Source organism: Stegodyphus dumicola, chromosome 4 (assembly GCF_044657685.1).
Source record: "Stegodyphus dumicola isolate Sdum_Otavi_A_Nest chromosome 4, ASM4465768v1".
Taxonomy (NCBI): domain Eukaryota; kingdom Metazoa; phylum Arthropoda; class Arachnida; order Araneae; family Eresidae; genus Stegodyphus; species Stegodyphus dumicola.
The window spans coordinates 30,797,428-30,820,836 of NC_140771.1; the positions used below are offsets into that span (position 1 = coordinate 30,797,428).

At 34.3% G+C, this 23,409-nt stretch overlaps 1 protein-coding gene across 2 annotated transcripts in view; it reads left to right on the forward strand.

The window, feature by feature from the left end:
* Window positions 1-23,409, forward strand: part of Cad86C (Cadherin 86C) — a 139,583-nt gene that overhangs the window by 57,117 nt on the left and 59,057 nt on the right. For both annotated transcript variants that reach the window (XM_085814671.1, XM_085814672.1), the window contains exons 2-6: window positions 14,272-14,388; window positions 18,016-18,084; window positions 19,698-19,843; window positions 20,907-20,951; window positions 21,542-21,634. In XM_085814671.1, coding sequence (XP_085670797.1) covers window positions 14,337-14,388; window positions 18,016-18,084; window positions 19,698-19,843; window positions 20,907-20,951; window positions 21,542-21,634 — 405 coding nt within the window. In that variant the 5' untranslated portion in view covers window positions 14,272-14,336. The remainder of the gene's footprint in view (window positions 1-14,271; window positions 14,389-18,015; window positions 18,085-19,697; window positions 19,844-20,906; window positions 20,952-21,541; window positions 21,635-23,409) is intronic.

Consider the following 23,409-nt stretch of genomic DNA (forward strand, 5'->3'; position numbering starts at 1 on the left):
TTTATGTCTTTAAAAATTCTGTTTTCTTAAGCCTTTTTTTCATCTGCTATTAAGTCAAATAATTTTCATGTCTCCATAATCCATTAATGCATCTTTTCCAAACTCGGCCATTGCATTTTATCTCTGGCGTCAATGTCCGGTTATCTACTCTGCATAAAAGCAATGAATAATACCTTCGAAGTTGAATTAACGAACCAAAAAATGGCTGTAAGATTGCAATTAAAGACATGTTTATTTCTCTTTACTACAGATTTTCTTGACTTCTGCGTTAGATGGTCCCTTGTAATGTGTCCACTGTTGTGTGTTATTATCCACTGCGAAACATTTGGTTAAGTTTATTAATAAAGGCAAAGCACTCAAGAGCTATCTTCCTGTGGAAAGGGATACTTTTATGGAGACCTTTCTGAGGGAAACTGTCACGTATTGACTTTACACTTGGGAAAACCAAGAGAACATCAAATCCCATCTATAATATTAAGAAGCGAAAGATAAGCGAGGAAGTACGGTGTATTATATTATATCAAAAATATGTTCCCAAGGATTGATAATGACAGATTTTAAAACGCAACATTATTTCAAAACTTATAACAAAAAGAATAATGTTATATTTAATAATGTTATATTTAATAATGTACTTCATTTAATAACTACAGAATCTGTTGTCATTTTCAGTTATAATTATCTTTAAGAGTTGCAGCAAAATACCATGTGAATGACCTTTAAGTGACAAATACTTTCATAAAAATACCAGAATCGATTCCATTTGTAACTGCGATTGTGTATAAACAATTACAATTGTGATAAAATTACATCATGCAGATGAGCATTAGAACATGGTGAGTAATATTTCAAATTGTTCCCTTTTTTAACTCAAAGTGAGTCTAGAAAATAGCGTGACATCTTATCGCTGCAGTTGGCACTCACGTTAATCGTGTATAACCCGCGTCCCTAACCACATGCAAATTTAACGTGAGCAAAATGTTACTTTAATGCTTCCACCATCATGAAAACGAATTATGTAACTCGTTATAAAAATAAACGTGACATGAAAGATACTGATTTTCATCACTTGATCCAACACATTTTTATTCATTCTTGAGTTTGGTTAAGCAAGAAAAATAGACTGATACTGTGAAAGCTTACAAAAGTTGCAAGCTTAAAAATGCAGGAAAAATGGTACCAATTTTTTTTTTCTGTTATACAAAAAAGATATAGCTTGCGAAAGAGTCATGCCATCTTTTGTTATTTGTGATATTAAGTTTGAAAGCAACATTCAATGTTCATTATGCGCAGAGTATAAAAGCTATTTGTAACACGTGAAACATGGTTAGTTGATTAATTAATGAAGGCAAAACACGGAATGCTGTCTTCCTAAAGAAGAACTATTTTTCCAGAGCTCGTTTAATATGAAAATTGTAGACGAAGAAACGATTACTATACTACGAGGGTTCCCCCCCCCCTCCAACCAGAAATCACTGAGCGTGTGACGGCACTGACTCATAGTTTGCTTTTAAGCAAGACTTCCTAGAGAACTAAATGTAATTATGTATTCACTTCCCCCATTCTGTAAATGAAGCGACATCATTGAACGACAGCGTTGGTAAAAGACTAACCTTATTCGTCTACTGACTTTGGACCAGACTAGTCGATACTTTGTTAGTAGATACATTTTAATATGATTTTGGTAATAGGTATAGCCTTGCCAATCCATTTATCTGGACAATTGTTCCATCTTCAGCATTTTTGATGTCTTAGGTAATCGGTACGATTGGCCCCTCATACAAATTCACCTTTCATTGAGCCTCGTAAGTGTACCTTTATTACCCTTATCTATACTTTTATTACCCTTACCTATACCTTTATTACTCTTACCTATACCTTTATTACTCTTTCCTATACTTTTATTGAGCTGTCACTAGTGAGAACAACTTAGGGGGCACTCTTCAAATATCGGCACTCTAGTTAGCTACCTATTCTGCCTAGGCTTGGATCTGGCCTTTCCAGAGAACACATAACCTCAAACTATTTACATATGCATGACACACCAATGCATAAAAATGTATAAATAAAGTTTTTATGTACAGTTTGTAATTCTAAATTAATTTTTTTCTTCGTTAATTTAAATAACAATTTGTGAGATAATTCTATTTTGGATATAATCTCACACTCAGTATTTTCCATGCTAATAGTATGACTTCATGTTTTAAAATTATATGTAAAGCATGTGTAGCTCACTCTTAGGTCCGTGATATATTAACCAGTACTGACCATGAATTCGGTGAGCTACGCATGTATAAATTAGAATGTATCTAGTCTTGTTTATGATTTTTGTTGATTTTTTCGAGGGTCTGGTCGAGTATTTAGTTACGCTGCAGTTAAACGAATTGCATAGCATGCTGCAAATAAGCTAACAAGCAAACAAGCTTTGCAGCTATAACTGCTGTCAGCGGTTTTATTGCGCCAAATCTTTTATATTGAATTGAATCTTTTCTATGATATCTAAACAAATCTTTATTTTCAGTGTAATGGAACCTATAAAGTTATTCATCTCACAACAAATTCGAAATAATCTACAGCATAAAGAACTTGAACATTAGCTAGTTGGCGAATAAATTTAAAAGCTGTTCTAAAGCTGGTCACAAATCTACAAATCTAACTGCCAAATCAACCACATATCTGCTAATTCTAAAACTTTCACGTACCCAAGAGATTCTTACATTCCCTAGTCGGCAAGTAGCTCAGGAGTAACCCATCAGAAACGACTTCTTCATATAAGGAATTAATCTCACTAGAATTTAGCATAAGTTTCAGTATTTAAACTTACTATTTCGTATTTGAGAACTGCATGAAACTTCCGAGTTGGATGAGTTATTACGACAGAAGCCACGAAGACTTCGAACTTTTAAAAACTTAATATTAAACTTTAAGGAAATTAGTATGATCATCAAGTTTAAAGAGTATTTTGTAACATATTCTACATTCAAAGTCTGCTTTATAGTTCAGTTACACAAAGGCATTAAAAATTACAGAAAGTACGAGAGGATAGAATACGTCTTACTATTAAAAATGTTTGGACTTAAAATGCCATATTAGGCAGTTACGAAATTGAACTGTCATATTCCGTGACAAAACTAGACTTTTTCTCACTTTACTTACAGTACTATTTCACAAGTATTTTTTATGAAAATTATTTTTTACGCTCTTTTACCTACAAAGGGCGGCCTTCTTTCAGAGTCAATCAACTCTCAGCGTCTCATTGAGGATTCTGGACTTTGGTTTCCTTGTTGGCTTAAGAAAACTGATTTCAGTTCCAAAGTAAGTTGAATTTAAATGTGGTGTCACGGCATAGCTGTTCTTCCGGCCCACTTCCCCACTGGAGAAGGCGAGCAAACACGTATGGGGGTGGTGTAGATCGATGGCCAAGTTGGGTGTGTCCAGTAGGTCAAAAGGTTGACGCCCTCTTGCCAAAGAAGGAAGTGATTTTCGAAATGTGGAATCGCTCCGGTGGCTCTCCCAGTCGTTTGTCATCCATTCCCGATAGAAAATGGATGGCAAATTTTTCTGGTAAGTTCAGGGGTTCAGTGAGTGCTACCCTTTCGAAAGTTATGGTAAAACTGAAATAAGTCCTTCTTTCTTTTATCTTTGGGAAATCAGCCTATTTGGAATCATAAAAATTCAAATTTTGTAGATAGATGCATGGCCTACTGGTCAGACTACGAATTGTTTTTTATACCAGAAATGCTGTAGCGGATTCCTTTCATAACTAGTAAACTATTACGGTACGTAAAACTACTATCTTCTTATTAACCACGTGATTTGGAAAATATTACTATTGCGCAAAATATAAGACTGTTAATTTTTCTTTTACGAGGCATTAAAAATAAACAATTTTCAGAGTACTAACATTCGAAAAAGCTTAAGATGGCATTTTCATCAAATCTCATTTTCAGCAGTTTACATCTTAGCGATGTTGTTTCCGACTTTCATACAAAATTTGATGCTAATATTGAGCTTTCAATTTTCATCATCAGGGTACAGACCCAAGTATCCAGTTTTTAACAGATACTTCTGTCAGTCAAAAATTAAGAACACCCATTTTCGCGAAAGAAATATTCACTTGATTTTGATTTAGTGTCCCGGATATATAAAGATTTTTTTTAGTGCATGCTGTCATTCTTGAAGTAAATTGTCATTCCTTGTACCACTATTTCGCTATTATTCGCATTAGTTTATTATCGTGCATATCGAATTATTGAGATGGATTTACCTGTAATATATTGTTTCAATAAATTATATATTATACAAATATTATTCTAGGAAAATTTACAATATATATTTATCTTGAATAGGCAATGAAACTTTAATTTGAGGAAAAAATTGTCGGTGAAAATATAGCTGTGTAATACTGTTGCTTGCGTACGGGTTCGTTACGAAATAAATGCACAAGTCCGATGAAAAATGAACAAAAATTTATTATCAGAAGAAATATGCTTAAATTTCCTCAAATTATTGTGCAATATGACAATATCTCACAGTAGTTATCTTTTAACTACTCAAACGTTCAATAGAGCTTAATTCCAAAACAGCTAAAGAAAGCTAATCCGCGAATTCTCTACAATCAACAAGAGCAGTTTTCTAAACAACAACAAACTAAGTAACTACTACGAACTGAGAGGTTTTCCCCCTTTTATAAGATTTTAAAAATCACGCGCGAGAATTTTCTAGTACTTTCTCGAAATCAAGAAGAGATATTTATTAAATGTTTAATGCACGCGCTCTTGTATTTTCAATTTTACGGCTTAGCTTTCTTTTAATATTCGTCACGCGCTGCACTGCGCGGGAAATAAAACCATTTAATTTATAATTGAACTAACATTAGCTTTTCAATTACCAAATTCGTAACACTGCCCCCATTCCAAGGACTGCACGTCCCGGGCAGTACAATCCCTGGACAGGAAGCTAAACTTATAACTGTGGCATAAATGCATTAATAAGCATTACATTACAATAATAAACAACATGAACAACAAATGCAATAAATAAAACAAATCAAATGCTATCAAATACAAATCAAATACAAAATACAAATCAAATACTAAATACACGTCTAGAAACAAAAAGGACCATGGTCTTACACTATTTACAATTATTTACATTATGTACTGTGGCCATAGTAATGAGCTAACCTGTCGTAATGAACGACTTTAGGCTTAGATTTCGAAGACTTACGGATCCGAACCACGACGTCATTCAGCCTGTTTATGAATGTGTACGGACCATCCCAAGGTGACTGTAATTCAGGCCTGACTCCTTTTCGTCGAATCGGATTCCACAAGCACACCTTGTCTCCTTTGTTGAATCTATGTCTAGTAGCTCTCGTGTTGTATCTGGTCATCACTTTCTCCGTCACCAAGTTCACTCGCTTTCGTACAGAACGGTGCATCACTTAAAAACGGGCCTGTACATCTTGGATGTGTTCCTCAGGCGATGAAGGTGCATCCGTATGGCGATCAAACAGGCTGTCACAAGGCAGACGAAGGTCTCGACCGAAGAGCATCTGGGATGGAGAATAGCTGGTAGTCTTGCGTTTCTTTTAGACCCTAGTACGATTTCGGCAGCTTCCCGAGATGGGTCTTTCGGACAAGGCGTCGGCATTTCCAGGTGAGGATCCGTTCTGAGGATGGATAGTCATGTATTCAGATGCTGAAAGCAGTTTGTTGTTTTTCAGGTCTAAGGAAAAATTGTATTTCCTTAAAAAAGTCCAATCCGAGTATGCATGGATCTGTAATATCCGCCACATAAGATGGTAGGCGGCACTTCCAAACGTGATGTTCACGTTTAACTTCCCAGCTATGTCGATCTTGTCACCAGACGCAGTCTGAAGGGTAACACAGGATGGAGTCCAAATAAGTTTATCTTTAAACTGTTCAGCTAAATCTTTCCTAATGATGGTAACAGTAGCTCCTGTGTCAATGATCATATTGCAAGGAACTGCATCGATATGCCCATTGATGGACAGTCCGTTACTGTTGCCACTCACGGTAGAAATCTTGAGTACTTTAAAGCAAGGTTTTTCATTATCTGGCAACCTCCGTTCCTTGATATGGTCATTAATTTGTTTCCTCCGTCGTTGCTGGGAAATGGTCTCAATTTCCGGGCTCCGGGGTGTTCTGCAGTTCCTTCGTACGTGGCCTTCAGTTCCACAGTTCCAGCACTTTGGTTTCTTGTCACTCCGTTTCGACCGATAGCATTTAATTGTTTGTTCAACTCGTCTGTCTTATTTTCCGTGCTCTGGGGTGTTCTGCAGTTCCTTCGTATGGGGCTTTTAACACCGCAGTTTCAGCACTTTATGGTTGGTTTCTTCTCACCAATATTTCGTCTCAAGGCATTCACTGGTCTTGTCAAATCATCCATTTTATTATCCGTGCCCTGGGGTGTTCTGCAATGCCGTCGTATGTGCCTTCAATACCACATTTTCAACACCTTAGAGCCACTTTGTTCTCACTCGTACTCCGTATCAAAGCATTGACTTCTCTGGCTAAATCATCTAAACGAGCCATCAGTTGATCCACTGGCTCGTGGACTCGCACAGCTCTGACTGGGTAGTGATCTATACTAGTTGCTTGCAGGGCTGCCTCGAACTTCATGGCGTACAACAGAGCGCTTTTTATGTCCTTGACATCTGCCATTCGCAGAGCTTTTTGTATTTCAGGATCCCAGATGCCATCGATGAAATATTGTAGCGACTGGATTCCTCTTGTTTCTGTCGGGTACTCCGAAAAGGCGTGATGTGACAACCTTTCAATATCCGTGGCGAGCTCCTGAAGTGTTTCGGTGAGCTTCTGCTGACGGAATTTTAGTTGAAACCTGCTGTAGTCTTTTAAACACTTCTCGCCAAAGCGCAGCTCCAATGCGCAGGATAAAGCTTCAAGTCAAGTCTTTGGTTTTCTGGAAGCGTCTGCAGGATATCCGCTGCGTCTGCTCTCAGAGAAGCGGCGAGATGACAGGCCTCAGTTTGGGAATCCCACCCATTTGCATCCAAAACGTCAGAAAATTGTGTTTTATACGCTTGCCAGGATGTCTTCCCATCATATGTGGATAGCTTCAGAGATGGACGAGCAGGCATTAGTAAGAATTTAAAACCCTCAGAATTGCTTCCTTCTGTCGCTATGCTCTTCTTTAAAGTATCAACTTCTTTGGCAACAGCAGCAGAAACCCTTTCCTCAATTTGTTGCTCGACGGCAGAAACTCGCTCTTCTATATGCTGTTTTACAGAAGAAACTCTTTCTTCTATTTCTTCTTTTACGGAAGAAACTTTTTCTTCAATTTGCCCGACTTTATTTTCAACCACATTTATTCTGCCTTCCATAGCATCGAATTTGGTTTCTATTACGCAGGCAATTTCTCTTTTCATATCGTATTGACTTTCTTCAATCTTTACTTGTACGGCTTTTATTTAGTCTTTAAAAGTTAATTGACCAGCTTGAATGGCCTTCATCTCTTCTTTAACGGATTCTTGTCCCGCTTTCCTTTCTTCCAATCCCGCTTCAAGCTTTTCTTGATCAGATTTCATATCTTCTTTCATTTCTTCTTTAAACGAGATAAACGCTGATATCAACTGCCTTAATTGCTCTTCCATCACTCTTGTTATTGGCATTCACATCCCACCGCTGCCACCAAAAATTGTTGCGTGCGTACTGGTTCGTTACGAAATGAATGCACAAGTCCGATGAAAAATGAACAAAAATTTATTATTTTCACAAGAAATATGCTTAAAGTTCCTCAAATTATCGTGCAATATTACAATATCTCACAGTAGTTATCTTTTAACTACTCAAACGTTCAATAGAACTTAATTCCAAAACAGCTAAAGAAAGCTAATCCGCGAATTCGCTACAATCAACAAGAGCAGTTTTCTAGACAACAACAAACTAAGTAACTACTACGAACTGAGAGGTTTTCCTCCTTTTATAAGATTTTAAAAATCACGCGCGAGAATTTTCTAGTACTTTCTCGAAATCAAGAAGAGATATTTATTAAATGTTTAATGCACGCGCTCTTGTATTTTCAATTTTCCGGCTTAGCTTTCTTTTAATATTCGTCACGCCCTGCACTGCGCGGGAAATAAAACCATTTAATTTATAATTGTACTAAACATTAGCTTTTTAAATACCAAATTCGTAACAATACGATTACAAGATAAGAGGGAATCTACTGTAATAAGGCTACAGTTAACTTGCCATTTGTAATAAAACTTTGTAAGAATGAATAAGTAAATTATAATTTTTAGTATTTCTCTTAAAAGATCAAATGTGATGCTGTTTAAAAATGAAATAACGAAAACTCCAGTTAAAACATTAAATGCAGGCGAATTTCTATTTTGCATTTGCAAGCAGCTTATGGTAGAAGCATCCTCGCAACTGCGTTAGATCAACGGTTTATTAAAAGTTTTATAGATCTGTCGGTGGTCGAGCGGTAAAGTCGCTAAACACTGGTAGCTCGAACTGAGTCCGATTCCAGAAGAACGGGGCATACCAGCGGCCAAGCGGTAAAGTCGCTGAACACTGGTAGTTCGGTCCGAGGTTCGAATCCCGCGAACAGGCTGGCTGCATGGGCGTTTTAGTGGTTTTTCCCATTTGTAACGTTTATACGAGTCAGTTTCCCTTAGAAAGACCTCCACGAAGGCATCCCTTTCCCTAGACAGATAGCCCTAGTGTGCTTTGCCGTAATTAAATAAATCAAATCAAATCAGAAGAAGGGGCTGGCTGCAAGGGCATTTTACGGGGTTTTCCTCATTTGTTACATAGATGCAAACTATTTTTCCTTAGAAAGTCCTCCATGAAGGCATCCCTGCCCACAGGCAAATAGCTCTCGTATGCATTGCCGTAATCAAATAAACCAAGTAAAGATTTTATATGATTTCGCTAACATCACTGGTATGACTATTATCAATAGAAATGAACCTGGATGAACAGTGAAACATTTAAGAACGTATTAGATGAATATTCATTTAAACTTAAACCAACATGGGATCTTACGCATCAGATAATAATAACCTTCAAAAAGCGGAGAGGGAAGAGTGCATGGCAAATTTAGAAGATTCGTTTAGAGTGATATTCTTCGCTGTTTCGATTTCGTTTGTTGTTTTCGCGTAACTTTCTCGGTCGTTTTTCACGTGATAAAAACTTTCTTTCATCGATCAATGGATGTCGGAAACATTTCTTTATTTAAAAAGTGATTCGGACATTTAAAATGATACGTGTAAGGTTGGAGACTAAATAGACCTTTGGGACGATTTAGTCTCGATTTAGTCTTTTAAATGTATTTTCTTAAATATCATCTGGACACGTCTTCTAAATGAGTCTTCTTAAATATCATCTGGATATGTTTTTGTACGAAGAAAATGGATTCACGGGAGATTTTTTCGTGATGTACGTACGTATCTCGCGTAACTCAAAAGCGAATAACCGTAGAACGTTGAAATTCTGTGTATGGGATTGCGATAACATCTAGTTGTGCACTTTTCCTTTTCCGTTGCAACTGGCCGCCGGTTAAGGTTTTCATGTCTTTAGTGTTTTTCGCTATTGCTTCTATGTATTGTAGAATTGTGAACAATTTAAAAGTTTAAGCGTCGCTAGGTGGCTGTTTGTTTACGTTTGAAGCTCTTAGTAGTATAGTAAATTAAGTCAGTTGTTGCACCAACTTCAGTGTGTTTTTGCACAATGCGGCTAGAAGTTTAAATGTTTGTGAACTGAGAATTCTGTCTTTCTGCCCGCTGACCGAAAAGTTTGTTCTTGCCTAGAAACTCTAATTTTAAGTGCAAAGAAAAAAAAATTAAACTAAATTTGGTGTTTTACGTTTTTATGCATTTTATACTTTTTAATGAAGATGATTTGAGTTTTTATGCATTTTTGGGATGTCCGAACTAAGAATTGAATGACTGATCAATTGATTTCTTGATTGAGTGAGAAATATATCTCTAATGAAATTTGAAGAAATAAATTTAAATGAAGTGCAGCAAAAGGTGTATATAATTTAATAGGCTGTACAAAGAAGAGATGTGGTGTTCATATCAGATTTTTTATTTATTGAAATCGTTCCAAGAAGAAATATACAATTAAAATTATAATATTATTTAAAGAAAAAATACCAAAAGCTCTTTTATTTGGAGAAAATTATAAGTAATGACTTCTTTTGTTATTTCCCTAACCATTCAATGCATTTCAACTAAATAAAAATGTTGATATTAATTTTTGTATATATGAGCCATATAGTTAAACATGATGCATGCAGTTATTAATAATGTGGAAAAGTTAAATAAAAATAATTATTTTTTTATTTGAGTTAACAAATTGGATAACATTTTTCGGTTTGAACATACAGGAATTAAATTCTTTTATTGATAATATTAAAAAACTATAATTTACAGTATAATGCATTGCATCGGCTGCAGTGTAACATATTTTAACACCAAGAAAGAATTTACATAAAGTTTACTGTACGTTATAAATCAGGAAATCATTTTTAAAATTCACCTGAATAAACCATGCAACAGATGGCAATGTTTGCTGTATTGAAATAGAAAGAAAACTCACGCACAAAGTAAGCTATCGGAATAAGTAAGCTACCCGACTACAGTCCCCGCAGAAATTTCAGAGAAAACCAAGCAAATATGCTCACAAAATAACAGGTGTAAATTATGACATTCCACAATGCCTCGCAATGCCCAAAACAGGGCATTTATAGAGACGCGCGTGTCATCAGTTATAGTTGTAACCGTACATTGGCAAACATAAAATGCATTTCTAAGTTATAATGTTTTTTTGTAGTAAGGCACATTCCTGGCTGGCACGCTCCTTTTGTATGGTAAGACACGTTCCTGGCATGTAATATGATAATGACTATTGGTGGAGTATATATGACAGAGAGCCCGAGTATGTTTGATCACTTAAATATAATGCTTTGGAATAATAAGTATGTAGTACCACCAGATGATACGATTTTAACATTGTGGGATTCCTCACAGTGTGATTCTAAGTTGCTGTAGAAAGTGAAGGCTATTAAGAACCGATAAACGAATAATCGCTTGAGTTCGTGTGACAAGAAGCAACAAGATGGAAGGGTAAATAACCCTTTATTATTCAAATAAGGTTAAACAGAAGACCGTCTTGAAGTGTACACTAAAAGCCGACACTTGGGCTTGAAATTAAGAGGCTAAGAAGTAAACTAAAACTAATCTAAACTAAAGAGATATAACCGAAGCTATCAAGATTCTAACCGAGTTAGCCCCTTAACGCTAATTGACTGCGAAGCTATCAAGGGCCTGAGTACGGCCGAGCGTAATAACAGCTTTTAGAGAGAGTAGCCCAAAAGGCGAACGCGCGCTAATCAGAAACTCTGATTCTCTCTAACTCGAGGTTATATACCACTCCTCATTATGTATTCAGACGTGAATCTAAAACTACGTTCTGGCCGGAAGCAGTAAGTTGAAGTTAAGAATTTGACAAGAAAGAAGTTTAATTCAAAATTTAACTGCTAATAAAATTAACATAATCCTTACAACATAGCATTAACAACCTTTACACCAGTGGGCCTTGAAGGCTGCCCTAATGAATCCTACTAGACTTTAATTTTATAAGTTACAATTGAAGGTCTGAGTCTGAAAATTACATATGGTTATCGTCTATCATTTTTTCTTCCGAAACCGAAATTTTATAAAATTTATTACCTTTTGCTATTCTATGGACATCCCACTCTAGTTCTTAGCAATAAAAAAAAAAAAAAAGATTTCAGGCCTCTATGAAACATTTAGTTTTCTTTGCATGTATTTTTAGACACACTTCGCAAATGCTGGATAATTTAATTTCTGTTAGCATGGCAGATATCTATGCGTCATTGGAACTATTTACTTAGGGCAAACTAAAAAAAAACTAGCTGATGCCACAGTTGTTAGTGCCAGTGCCAGTTGTCCAGTTGAGTTCCACAGAGACCATTATGTAGACTACTTGCAACATTATCTCAATCAAAATTTGTTGCAAACGGCCTCCATTTGCAAATTTTACACGAGATAGGATTAGTGTATGCATCTAAAGATCGAGCAGATCAGAAGATACTCGTAGATCAGCAGATCAGAAGATCTGATTGAGCGATCAGATCTTAATGGATGTTAAATGATTTTCGTATCGATTTTATGATTGATTGGTTATATTTTCCAGTAACATCAATTAAAAAAGTGATTAAATTCTAAAAGAGAATTTTTAATGTTGATTCTTAGCATAGAAATGCATTTACGAAAGTCTAAATTAATTAAGGAGCTTCGTTAAGAAAACATATTGTACAGAATACTGTGACTCAAATGTTCTTTCGTATTATTTAAGCCCATGAAATAATTAAAAGCTCATAAATATCAGGTTTTGTGCTAGGAAAAACAGAATTGGGGTAATTAGAGTACTGTAACGGGGTATCCAAATTGAAATTTTACTAATTAGCAACTTCAGTCATAAATAACCAATGAGAAAAATGCCATAGTATTTAAAGACTTAAGCCACTTTTCATGGGAAGCAGTAACAAAAGACAGATTGGATTACTTCAGCAAGGGTTGTAGGGAGGGCGAAGAGGGGGATGACAAGCCTCTATACCATTAGTAAATGATGTTTTCTCTAATCTGTAGCGTATAGTTTACCACGTCTCATTTTCTCATCAGCCGAGGAAGCATCCTATTCACGACTTCCGCTATATAGTTAAAACGATATCTATTACAGTTCTTTGTTTGTAGAAAATAGACATGTATGTAACATTTTAGTTAGTATAAAAAATGGTATACAAAGTAATTACCTAGCAAATTTATTATGCTGAAAGTATACGCGACGCTTCCCTAGTTTCTAATCTGGGTGGTAAAGTGATGAAATAAGAATTGGCGCAAACAATGCAGACAGTTTCCTTTTAGCTTAACGAGGTAAAGACTTATGAAAAATATGTAACACAAGCCTTATGAAAAACATATAAATAACTGTAAGTCTTATTACATGATAAAGGAATATTCATTCAGTACGAAAGAAAGAATATCTTTACTTCCGAGTTGGTATTAAAATGAATCAGGGATGTATCACAGGGCTATACGATAGTGGTAAAATTATAGCGTAACAAATAAATATGTCACAAAAATGTGGACATAATAACCTAAGATTATTATCAGGAAAATAAAGCTGCTGTGTAAAACGTTAATAAATGAAAAAAACTCAACGTAAAAATTAGAGCCACATACGCAGTTTACTTCTTACTGCAGTTTCGTTTGAGTTCGGACCATCTTACTGCTAAGTTACTGCATCATCCAAGTTACTACTAACATTAACAGTGGTGGTGTTAATTCTGACAGTAACAGTGAGTATTATAGGGCTATGTTTCAGGAGCTTGATTGCATGAGATTTAACAATAGTGGGGGAATTTAAAAAGGTTTTTCCAAACTTTCAACTGGAGATCAGTGGAAGATAAGTCATACAAGAGACAGCTAAGTAGGAAAATTACTGAAACTTCTAAGAAATTTAGATTAAAAAGCGACTTAAAGTCAATATTAATTTCACTCTTCATCCGAAGCTCCCACGATAGAATTCCATAGTTTGGGTAATAATCGGATTTAGGTTTTTCAGTACATTTTTCATTTTTAAATGCCAGACCAATTTTCAATTTTTAAATGGTACAACAGTCTATACCTAAAGTCTATACCTAAATGACAATACTAATTTCAATGCACTTTGAATTAAAAACTAATATATTTTTTTGACATCAGAAACATCGATAAAGGATTCTTCCGGAAAGCAGTGCAACGCTATATTTTTCATTCACGTGGCTTATATTTGCTTTTGGTTTGTTCCTCGCTCCCCATGTGATTCCATCGACTACCCTTCAACGCAGCCTCGCAAACAACCTTTTATCAGCATGATGCTATGACGCTATTAGGCAGAGCATAATATCCTTCATTTAACTTTGAAGTTTAATAAATCTGTAAATGTTTAACAAAAAGGCATTTCCTAATAATTAAATTTTTTTTAATAACCTGTAGAGCTGCTATTTCTAATATATATTTAATATGCGTTATATTTAGCTGATGATTGTTTTGAACATTTGAAGCATTATTTTAATTAATGAAAGTATTTATAATGCTATATGCTGCATATTCTAACGAAATTATTTTTTACATTTTCCTTCTTTTCTATATTATTTGACAATATGGAATATAGGAAATGATTTATATAATAAATTTTCATTTTTCAGATGCAAGAAGCGAGAGCTGAGGAAGAAGCCGAAGAAATGAAGAAACGTAGGCGCGTGGCCTGAATATGATCCTGAGCTTTTCAATTCTCCTCATGGCTTTGTTCACAACGGCTGCAGGTAATTTTTTTTCTTTTTTACTATTTTTTGTTTTCTTTTAATGTAATAAAACGCCGATTATCCGAAATTCTACATTATTGCTTATAGTTATGAATTACTATCATTGTGATTATGTTGTTCTACAGCGAAGCATTCGTTATGAAATTTTAACGTATTCTGCGAAGACTGTTTACTACAATATTAGCTATCAAAATACTATATCATTACGCCAGTATCGCTTCATAAATTTCTGCAATAATTTTCGCGGCGGATTCTTAAAGAGTTTCTATAATTTCGCAAATATTAGATTTTTCCGTAAATCTAAAAATTTCCTATTTTTCATATTATGTTTTAATTTCTAAATAATAGATGAATTTTCCATTCCTATTGTTTTTTAACCCTTCTGACTTTAATCATAATTTTAAAACTGCTTTTAAACGATCTACTGCATGGTTAATTACTAAATTATTTTACGAATTAATAAATTTGTATGCTACTTCCGTTTGAATTTCCGAAAACGAGTGCTGGAAAGTAAATACTATTCCAAAATACAAAGTGGAAGTCTAAAATTTGAATTACTCAAATTTCTGGTCGATCCAGGAGGACTGGAAAAAGAGAGGTTGTGGTTTTCCGAAATTACATAAAGGCCATCCTTTGCTGTTTGTCGTCAAGAACTTCAGAAGCCGAGCAGTCCTTTATTTAAAAAGTGCTGCTCACTGAAGAAAATCTATGCGTAGGTAAAATATGATGAAGATAAAAAAATCTGATATGTACACCACATGAATTCCTTGTACGGAATATTAAATTATACGCATTTTTTCTTGCATTTTATTTAAACTTATTAGATTGAATTAAACCTACTTCGCCGACAGCGCATAAACCACAATAGAATAAATGCATTCTTTAAAATTCACTTTGTTTACCATAGCGACACTCTGGCGCTAGGTTTACTTAACAGTATTATATTTCATTCATATTTTAACTCAGAATGCACAAAATGTATATCATTTAAAGAATTATCGAATCGTTGCCACATGTTCTATTCAAATACTGTAATAAAGCTAGAACTATGTATAAAAGAAATTAAGCAAACAAAACAAACAAGAAACAGTTTTTCACAGACGATTGAGTATTTCTCATTTAATTAATTCAGTTCTCACTTCGTAAGAAGGCAAAAATACATAAAAACTCAATATCTATATTAAAAATTACGAAGTAAATCTCAAACGCTTATTTCCTCGAAAAAATTCTAGAAAGAATTAAGCATGATTTAATTGGCAATAATAAATGAATGCCTTATCTTTGTTGTTGCGAAGCTAAGTTTCTCTAGATTGGCAACAAATCCACTAGTCTCCTGTTTCAAATGTAAACATCAATGGCCGGCATTAAAAACAGGCTTAGAGGCAATTAAACAACTTTAAAATTGCTGATAATTCTAAAAATATTGCACACAGATTTACTAAAGGCATAATATCTTTAACCGAAAGATAAAAACAACATAATTCAATCATTTTTAAAGCATAACATGTACAATTTACAAACATATAAGAGTAAAGAAACTGAGATTACTGAGCCGGGTAATAGAGTAGATATATATATATATAAATATATTTATATACGTTTGGTACGGCCGATTGCAACCAAAATACGAGGTGCTACATGTTATAGCAGTCCTATATACAAAATTTCAACGTTCTGAGGCTACTCGTTTTTGAGTTATGCGAGATACGTACGTACGCACGCACGTACGTACATACGTTCGTACAGATGCCACGAAAAATTCTCTTCAGAATTTATTTTAAAGCAGTTTTATAATTTTTTTGAAGGAAAAGAGTATTTTATTCTGTCCTTGCGTACAGATATCACGAAAAAACATCGTTAAATTGCATTCGAATAGCGGTCAAAATGGATATTTTCGTTGAAATATGCTGCCTGAAACTTTTCGCGATTACAATACTTCCTTTTTACTTCGTACAAGGAAGTAAAAATGGATTATTAAATAAAAGATTTGATTTACTGTAAAGGCATTTCCAGAGTTTGATTAAACTGTAAATATTTGCATCATCACTACTAAATCCGAACTTTCCGAAGTTCTTAGCTTTAGTAATGCTGGAAACTCTCGGTTGGGAGAAACATCAGACAAGTTGTCTTTTGGGCTTTTTATTTAACATTTAACAGTAGAACTTCATATTTAACATCTTGGAAACAAAACTTTTTTTGAGCAGTGCCATGTCTCAAATTCTTCTCATTCTTTTGATATTTCCTGCTTTTTGACGAGTAAACAAATATCGGGTTGTTAAATTAAAAATTCACGTCTGAAACTTCGCTTTCCTGTCATTAAGTTCAGTTATTCGAAAGTCTTCCATAAGAATGGCTGACTTCTCAGCTCTCATTCACAAGAAAAGAACAAATTACGGCCCTGTCTATCTCCCAACCTTTATCTGAGAAATAAGCTGTTTTTATTCAAAAAAATTATTGAATAAAAAATATTAAGTTGCACTAAATATTAAGTATGTTATACACTATGCGACTAAAAATAAAATCGTGCTAAAAACGGCGGATTTTAAATCAAAATTACCAAAGAGAAATCTTAGTAAAATGTAAACAATCATTCTTTTCTAACTCTCTTATATCGTATCACAATACAATCGTAAATGTTAAAAGTATCAAGAAAGTCTAATTCACCACGTGCAGAAGCTTTATGGATAATTTGTCGTAGAATCAAAGCAAAAAAAATTTTTTTTTTATTTGCTCGTAACCGATAGAAAGATGAAATGGAATAATGAAAAGGCTATTATAGTTATATTAAACAGGGAAATGTCATTTTAAATGGCAAAATGAAAAATTTTTAATGGCTTCACAGTGGGAGAATTTTCTGTGTCAGTGGTAACCCACTGACACAGAAACAAAAAATAAAAACATGTTATTTAACAATTTTATATAAATTTAACTTGCTCTTTTTTATTTCAAAGAAGAAGGATAGTAAAAAAAACAAGAAAGTATGAAAATTATTTAAAAATTCTTAAAAATATCTGACATTGTCTGAAAACCATCTTAGCAAGGAGGTATTTGACGTCACATTTCTTTCCAGGTCTTCTGAACCATCAAATGGTTAAAACTACATTCAATGCATTTAACCTTCTTTTTGATTTAAAAATTTGCTCACGACTTAAAATTGTGGAGCTTTTTATAATAGTCAAATAAATCTTCTCACTTTAAAAATCTAGAATTGTTTTGAGATTCAAGATTGCGAATAAATCAGTTAACATTGTCCAAACTCGTAAATTGCATTAGGAATTCCAAAAAACCTACAAAAAATTGGATTAGTTCTTTCTATGGTGTAAAAAAGGGAAGTTATGCATGCAGTAAACAGTTTGATTCTAAACAAGGAAATGTGCAAAATTGTCCTAAATACCTTTCAAAACTCGATATGAGAAATTCAGGTAATTGCAGGCATATTGTAATTTCATATCCAATGTTAATTGAATCGATGTATTTTGAATGATACTGCACTTCAATTGAATTGAAATTCCTGAAATAAAGGAAGAAGTATTTTTTCTTTGAAGCTGTATAGTATCCAAGAACTGGTGCTGCATATGTAAATTTGACTACAGTTTATGCTTTTTAAAACAAACATTGTATTTGCAGGAGTTGCCCCAACCATTGACCTCTCCCATAATATGAGGATTCTCAAATTACCAATGGACACAAAAATTGGTAAGTCTTCTTTATTTTATTAACTTATGAAACTTTCGTTTGTTTATCGCGGTTAAATGGATTACATGCCTGGCATGGGATGCTTCTGCCAAAGTATTTCTAAGTTGTAATGGCACATATATATATCACACATAGAAAGGGCCCTTGACTAGAAAGAGATCATAAGATGTTCTGCTAGAATTAATTGATTAACACACTGAAATAATGATGAAGTTGAAACTTTCACTCATATCTTTGAAAAACATGAACGTGAAAAATGTTTCAGAAAATTTTACCGTGGCTTTTGTTCAAGATAGACTCTAGAGCGATTAGGTGCCACAATATCAAAAATCAGAGATCACCTCACCGGGATTCGAACTTCGGACATTTCGATACTATAGTTCGGCCGCCTCATCCGCGACCATGAGCGCAAACACGCATGTGCCATTCGAACCGAATTATTCTCAAAATAGGGTGGAAGGATGGGGACTTTCTTTCCCTCCAGCATAGCTCTTTCCGGAGAAGAGACCTTTCACGTCGCAAGCAAGTAATACCGCCCCTTTTGGACGAGTTTATGTGTTTTGGCAGAATGCCAACCAGAGTTGCGCTTGAGATGGTCGAACTATAATTGAACCTGCTGCTTCCATTTGCACGATGAAGGCATCGAATGTAGGGGGTAAACTTCCTTACAAAATAACTTATCGTATTTTTACACAATCATTATAGTGGCCTTATCCTATGCAAATATTCATACGGTAACAGAATAAAAGTAATTCTGCAAGGAATTATCGCATTTCTCTCTGCTATCGTTTGTAATGTAAGTGATTAGAACGTTGAGCTATCACTGGAAAATCAATATTCGATTTCCGATGAAGCAGATTTTGTTTTCTTTCGTTTTCAGGTGTTTCCTGACGTCTCTCGTTTAGTAAAACTCAACAGTCCTTATAATTTATCTTTACGAAAATTTTGTCGTGTACAAAGATCTATAGTAGTTCATATACCGGGTTACAAGAGAAATCTGAATTACATTTTTAGACATATTTTTCGTTATGTCAAATGTTTTATTGTAATTTGTTTTCTATAAACGAACACAGGATTTCCATTTTTAATCATATTTTCGTTCTGTTAAATGTTTTATTGCTATTATTTTCTATAAACGAATATAGGAAGCATGATTGAAGGAAAGTAAATGAAAGAGCACACAGGCTTACAAAAATGGTTAGCTAACCACAAGCAAACTACAACAATTAGAAGCTAATTAATTAGTTGATCATACCAGAGCAGTAGGACTTACTAAGGAAAATCTGCTCGTTGGTATATAACAAATATTAAAAGTAATGAAAACCACATACAAACATAATATTCGCTCAAAATTGAATATGGGGTACTCAACTGGCGGGTTTCATGAGAAGGAATGATTTCGCGGAAGTCTTTCTAAATGCGACTGATCTGAAATTTACTTTACTGAGGAGTGAGAAGGGGGAAATGCGAATCACTTATGATTATGCTTCAAAATAAATCTCCAGTCTTAAAATAATATTTCTTTTTTTGAATTTTAGTTATACTTTATCATTAGTGATTGTTACCTATTTGGATACGGAAAATACTATTTATCAGTACTATTTTTTTCCTAGGTTCAGTCATCTATCGCCTAAGAGGATCTGATCCCGATAACGATGTCCTGACTTTCGGAGTCCGTGGTGACGTCGGAAATCAACTGCTTGACATCCGATCCGTCACAGAAACCCGAGCCAATGTCTTCCTCAAATCTGCACCCACAGTTAGATCCCATAATTATTTTATAATTACATGATCATCATACAAACATTTTTATAATTCTATAATCATTACTGATCACATAATTTTTAATACATGAATTAACCGCATTTACTGCTTGTAGCAGTTCCATGTTCAACTCTCTATTCTGTATTTATATGCGTATTTTCAATTTGATTATTTCTTTATCAACAACCCACATGTTTAGATCATATGTCCTTCTAGATAAGCAATATCTGCAATTTAGGTATGTTCTGTAACGCTCTTACAATTTAGTCTCTTCTTGATTGTTCAGATTGAGACGTATGCATGAATCTTTTCATGTTCTATCATCATTAACTTGCTTTCATGCTATGTGTAGGGTTTACTTTCAAAAATCATGGTAGAGCACGATTTTAAGCATAATTACTGCTTTATTTTTACTAATATTAAATAAATGAAATAAAAGATAAAACGTAAGAGTTAATAGTTCAGCTGGTAATCTCGTAATAAAAGTAATTCCAACAGTTCTACAGGAATCATGTAGCTATGAGTAACACTCAGTCCTCAATAAATACATTCAAGGGCCCATCTGCCCTATTATATGGCTAACTATAGGCAATAGACAAGCGTCGTGGAGGATCTGCGGACCGTCATGGTTGCAAGCTGCGCTACGTCATGGTTCTGCTAAATTGAAGTAGAAGTAAATGGAGTCGATGAATTTACTCCCACGTATATATCATAAATTTAGTAGAACTTATATCATTGTTGTAGCTCTAATATCTTCCAACGAGTTGGCATCTAAGCTCCGTACGGCTAACACTCCGAATGAAAGCGAACTCGAACGATTTCCAATCTCTGTTTCACTTGAAGGCGAGTCTAGTGCCAGCATTCCATATATTTTTCTAGATGATTACATGACTTAAAAATAAAGCAGTTATTTTATTACTTTCAATAAAAGCCAAATTAGCCAATATCTTGTTGCATAACTAAATTCCTCTTTATTTCAATAAGCTTGATATAAGATATTCATTATATATCGCGGCCAAATACTTTTATATTTAAAATATTTGTCTTTTGTTTTGTAGGAAAAAGAATACAAGCTCACAATTTATGTCACAGATGGAACACAGGTAACATATTATTATTCGCTTTTGTAATAGATACATACGAAATATATATTTAGCATAAATATGTATATTTTTATTTCTCGAAGCATGTACCAATCAAAATTACTAGATTTTCTTCGAAATAAGTTTCTTTGCATCTATCGGTTATTTATAGGATTAATATTCCGTTTTAAAATGTTTTCTTTAATTAAAACCATATTATCAAGAGTTACATTAATTAAAAAAAGAGCTTTTCTGAAAATTCAATTTACAGTCTGTCTATCACCTCGAAGCAATAATAAATTATAAACATTATTAAATGAAAACGGATAAAAAGAACTATTACCGTATACTTTCTCCTATATTCACTTCACGTATAAGACAATTAAGTACGTGTTGCGCGTAAAATGTTTCTGAAAAATTATATTGCCACAGTTACGGAAAAGGAAGAATTTGAATAAAAATGTTTAAGGAAAACGTCGAATTCAAGGCCAGAATGTTTAAGCAAAATATTTGTAGACAGTGTATAGTGAATATATGTATGTAAATTTCAATGCATGTTTCATTCCTTTCCTATTCAATTATTTAAGTTATTTTTTTTCTCTCCAATACAGACAACTGAAGTGGAATCCAGCATCATCATCACCAACGCTACTAATCAGAAATCACCATTCTTAGAGTACGAATCCCTCATTACGGTTTCAGAAGTAAGTTTAAATGTTTAATTACGTCCAAAAGGGGGTTCTTTTAACGTTTTGTGTGCTACCTTTATTTATTAAATATCATGTTCTACGTACTCAGACCATAAAATTCAGTTCAACTGCAATATCGCAAAATAATTTTAAAATGAGCATATCTTTAGAATTTCCGATATCTCGCGCGCTGGAGATAAAAATGTTTTTGTTTCGTACAGTGTTGCCATTTCTCGCTTTGAAATCGTTTAGTTTTTTAATCAAATATTCGCTGAAGTGTTAAAAAATGTGAAATCAATAATAAAAGAAATTTCAAATTCAAATTAGGGCTTCCACATGCTCATAGTCTATGGAAGATTACGTTATTGAAATTTTGATGGCTCTAGGTACCGTTGTTTTCTTACATTGCGAGAAACATACATACATTCATGCAGATTCTCCATTATTCAATTTCTTTAAATATAATACAGGGCGATAATATTTGGTGGCGATAGGTTAAAAAGTGATTCGCCGTTTATAGTTTTCAACGCAAAATGCCAAACGAAATTAAAAGTCCTTCAGGGCAAATTGCCCCTTTGGACTAATAATCTGTTTTGTCACATTTATGAGGGGAACAAAACACATGATTCTTATCAATATTCTTAAGCAAAGAAGGTGGTAATATCTAAGATTCTAGCACTCCTGGTGCTTACGAATCTACGCCAATACTTTTGGCGACTACTCAAAACAGAAATGTAAAATTAAAATCAAGTCAAATAATCAGCCTAAGCTACACTGAGATATTTTAACGCGTAGTTGGATCTTGGCCCTACCAACCGACGTAGATTAACTGGCAAATAATATGCACGGCAGTAAAAGAGCAAGTTTAAATAGCACAGAAACAACATGGACGGAAGGCAGAACACGCTTTGTCAGGTAATTGAGACCTCAGCTTAAATAGTATCTTTCTACCGTTCTTTGCATTACTGACATCTCATCCTGAAAAGAAAGCGTGGGTTGAAAAGAGCAATAGGAAAGGTTGCTTCAAAATAAAATTAAGTAAATTACATAAATTCCCACAAATGTGACTGGATGCAGAACCTTCATGACGATTTTATTGCCCTCGATAAACCATTTCTGTAATAAGAGAAATATTAATTGGTAAGTAATTAGATAAACCAAAGCTTAGGAGAAAATAATAACAGTAATATCGCTTTTCACGTGGCACCAATCATGCAAGCTAAGCCTGTCCTTAAAGTCCTTCAGATCCGTGAATATTTGCTTTTCGCTACCAAGAGCTGTAGACAAACAGAGTTATGATCTTTTGGATTCAGTAAAGTTATTGACTTTGACAGAAGTAGCAGAAGTGGAAACATCATTACATTCAGTGCCTTCAAAGAGTTTTTTCTTTGAAACAGACCGTCAGTGAGTGATCTCATACGCTCAAACATTTTAGGTCGGTAAGAGCGAAGCCTTGTAGTACAGTAACCTTGGACTCTAGTACTAAACATGTCTAAATGCTGGCAAGTTACCAGCAAGAACCAGGATTCCTTAGAGGCAGACCACAGTCTGAATTAAATGCATAATTTATCACTGAGAAAACAGCATGTAAATGTCCCAGAATTTTACACCTATCATTTTTGCGGTGTTCCTAGATTACCTGCTGAAATATCGCAGAAATTATAGGTGTACCTGCTATTTATGCAGGTAATCTGGGAATACCGCAAAAATCATATTCTGAACTTTTTTTTTCAGAGGAGGATGGATAATACTAGAAAATATACTGTATTCAGGGTAACAGAAAAAATAAA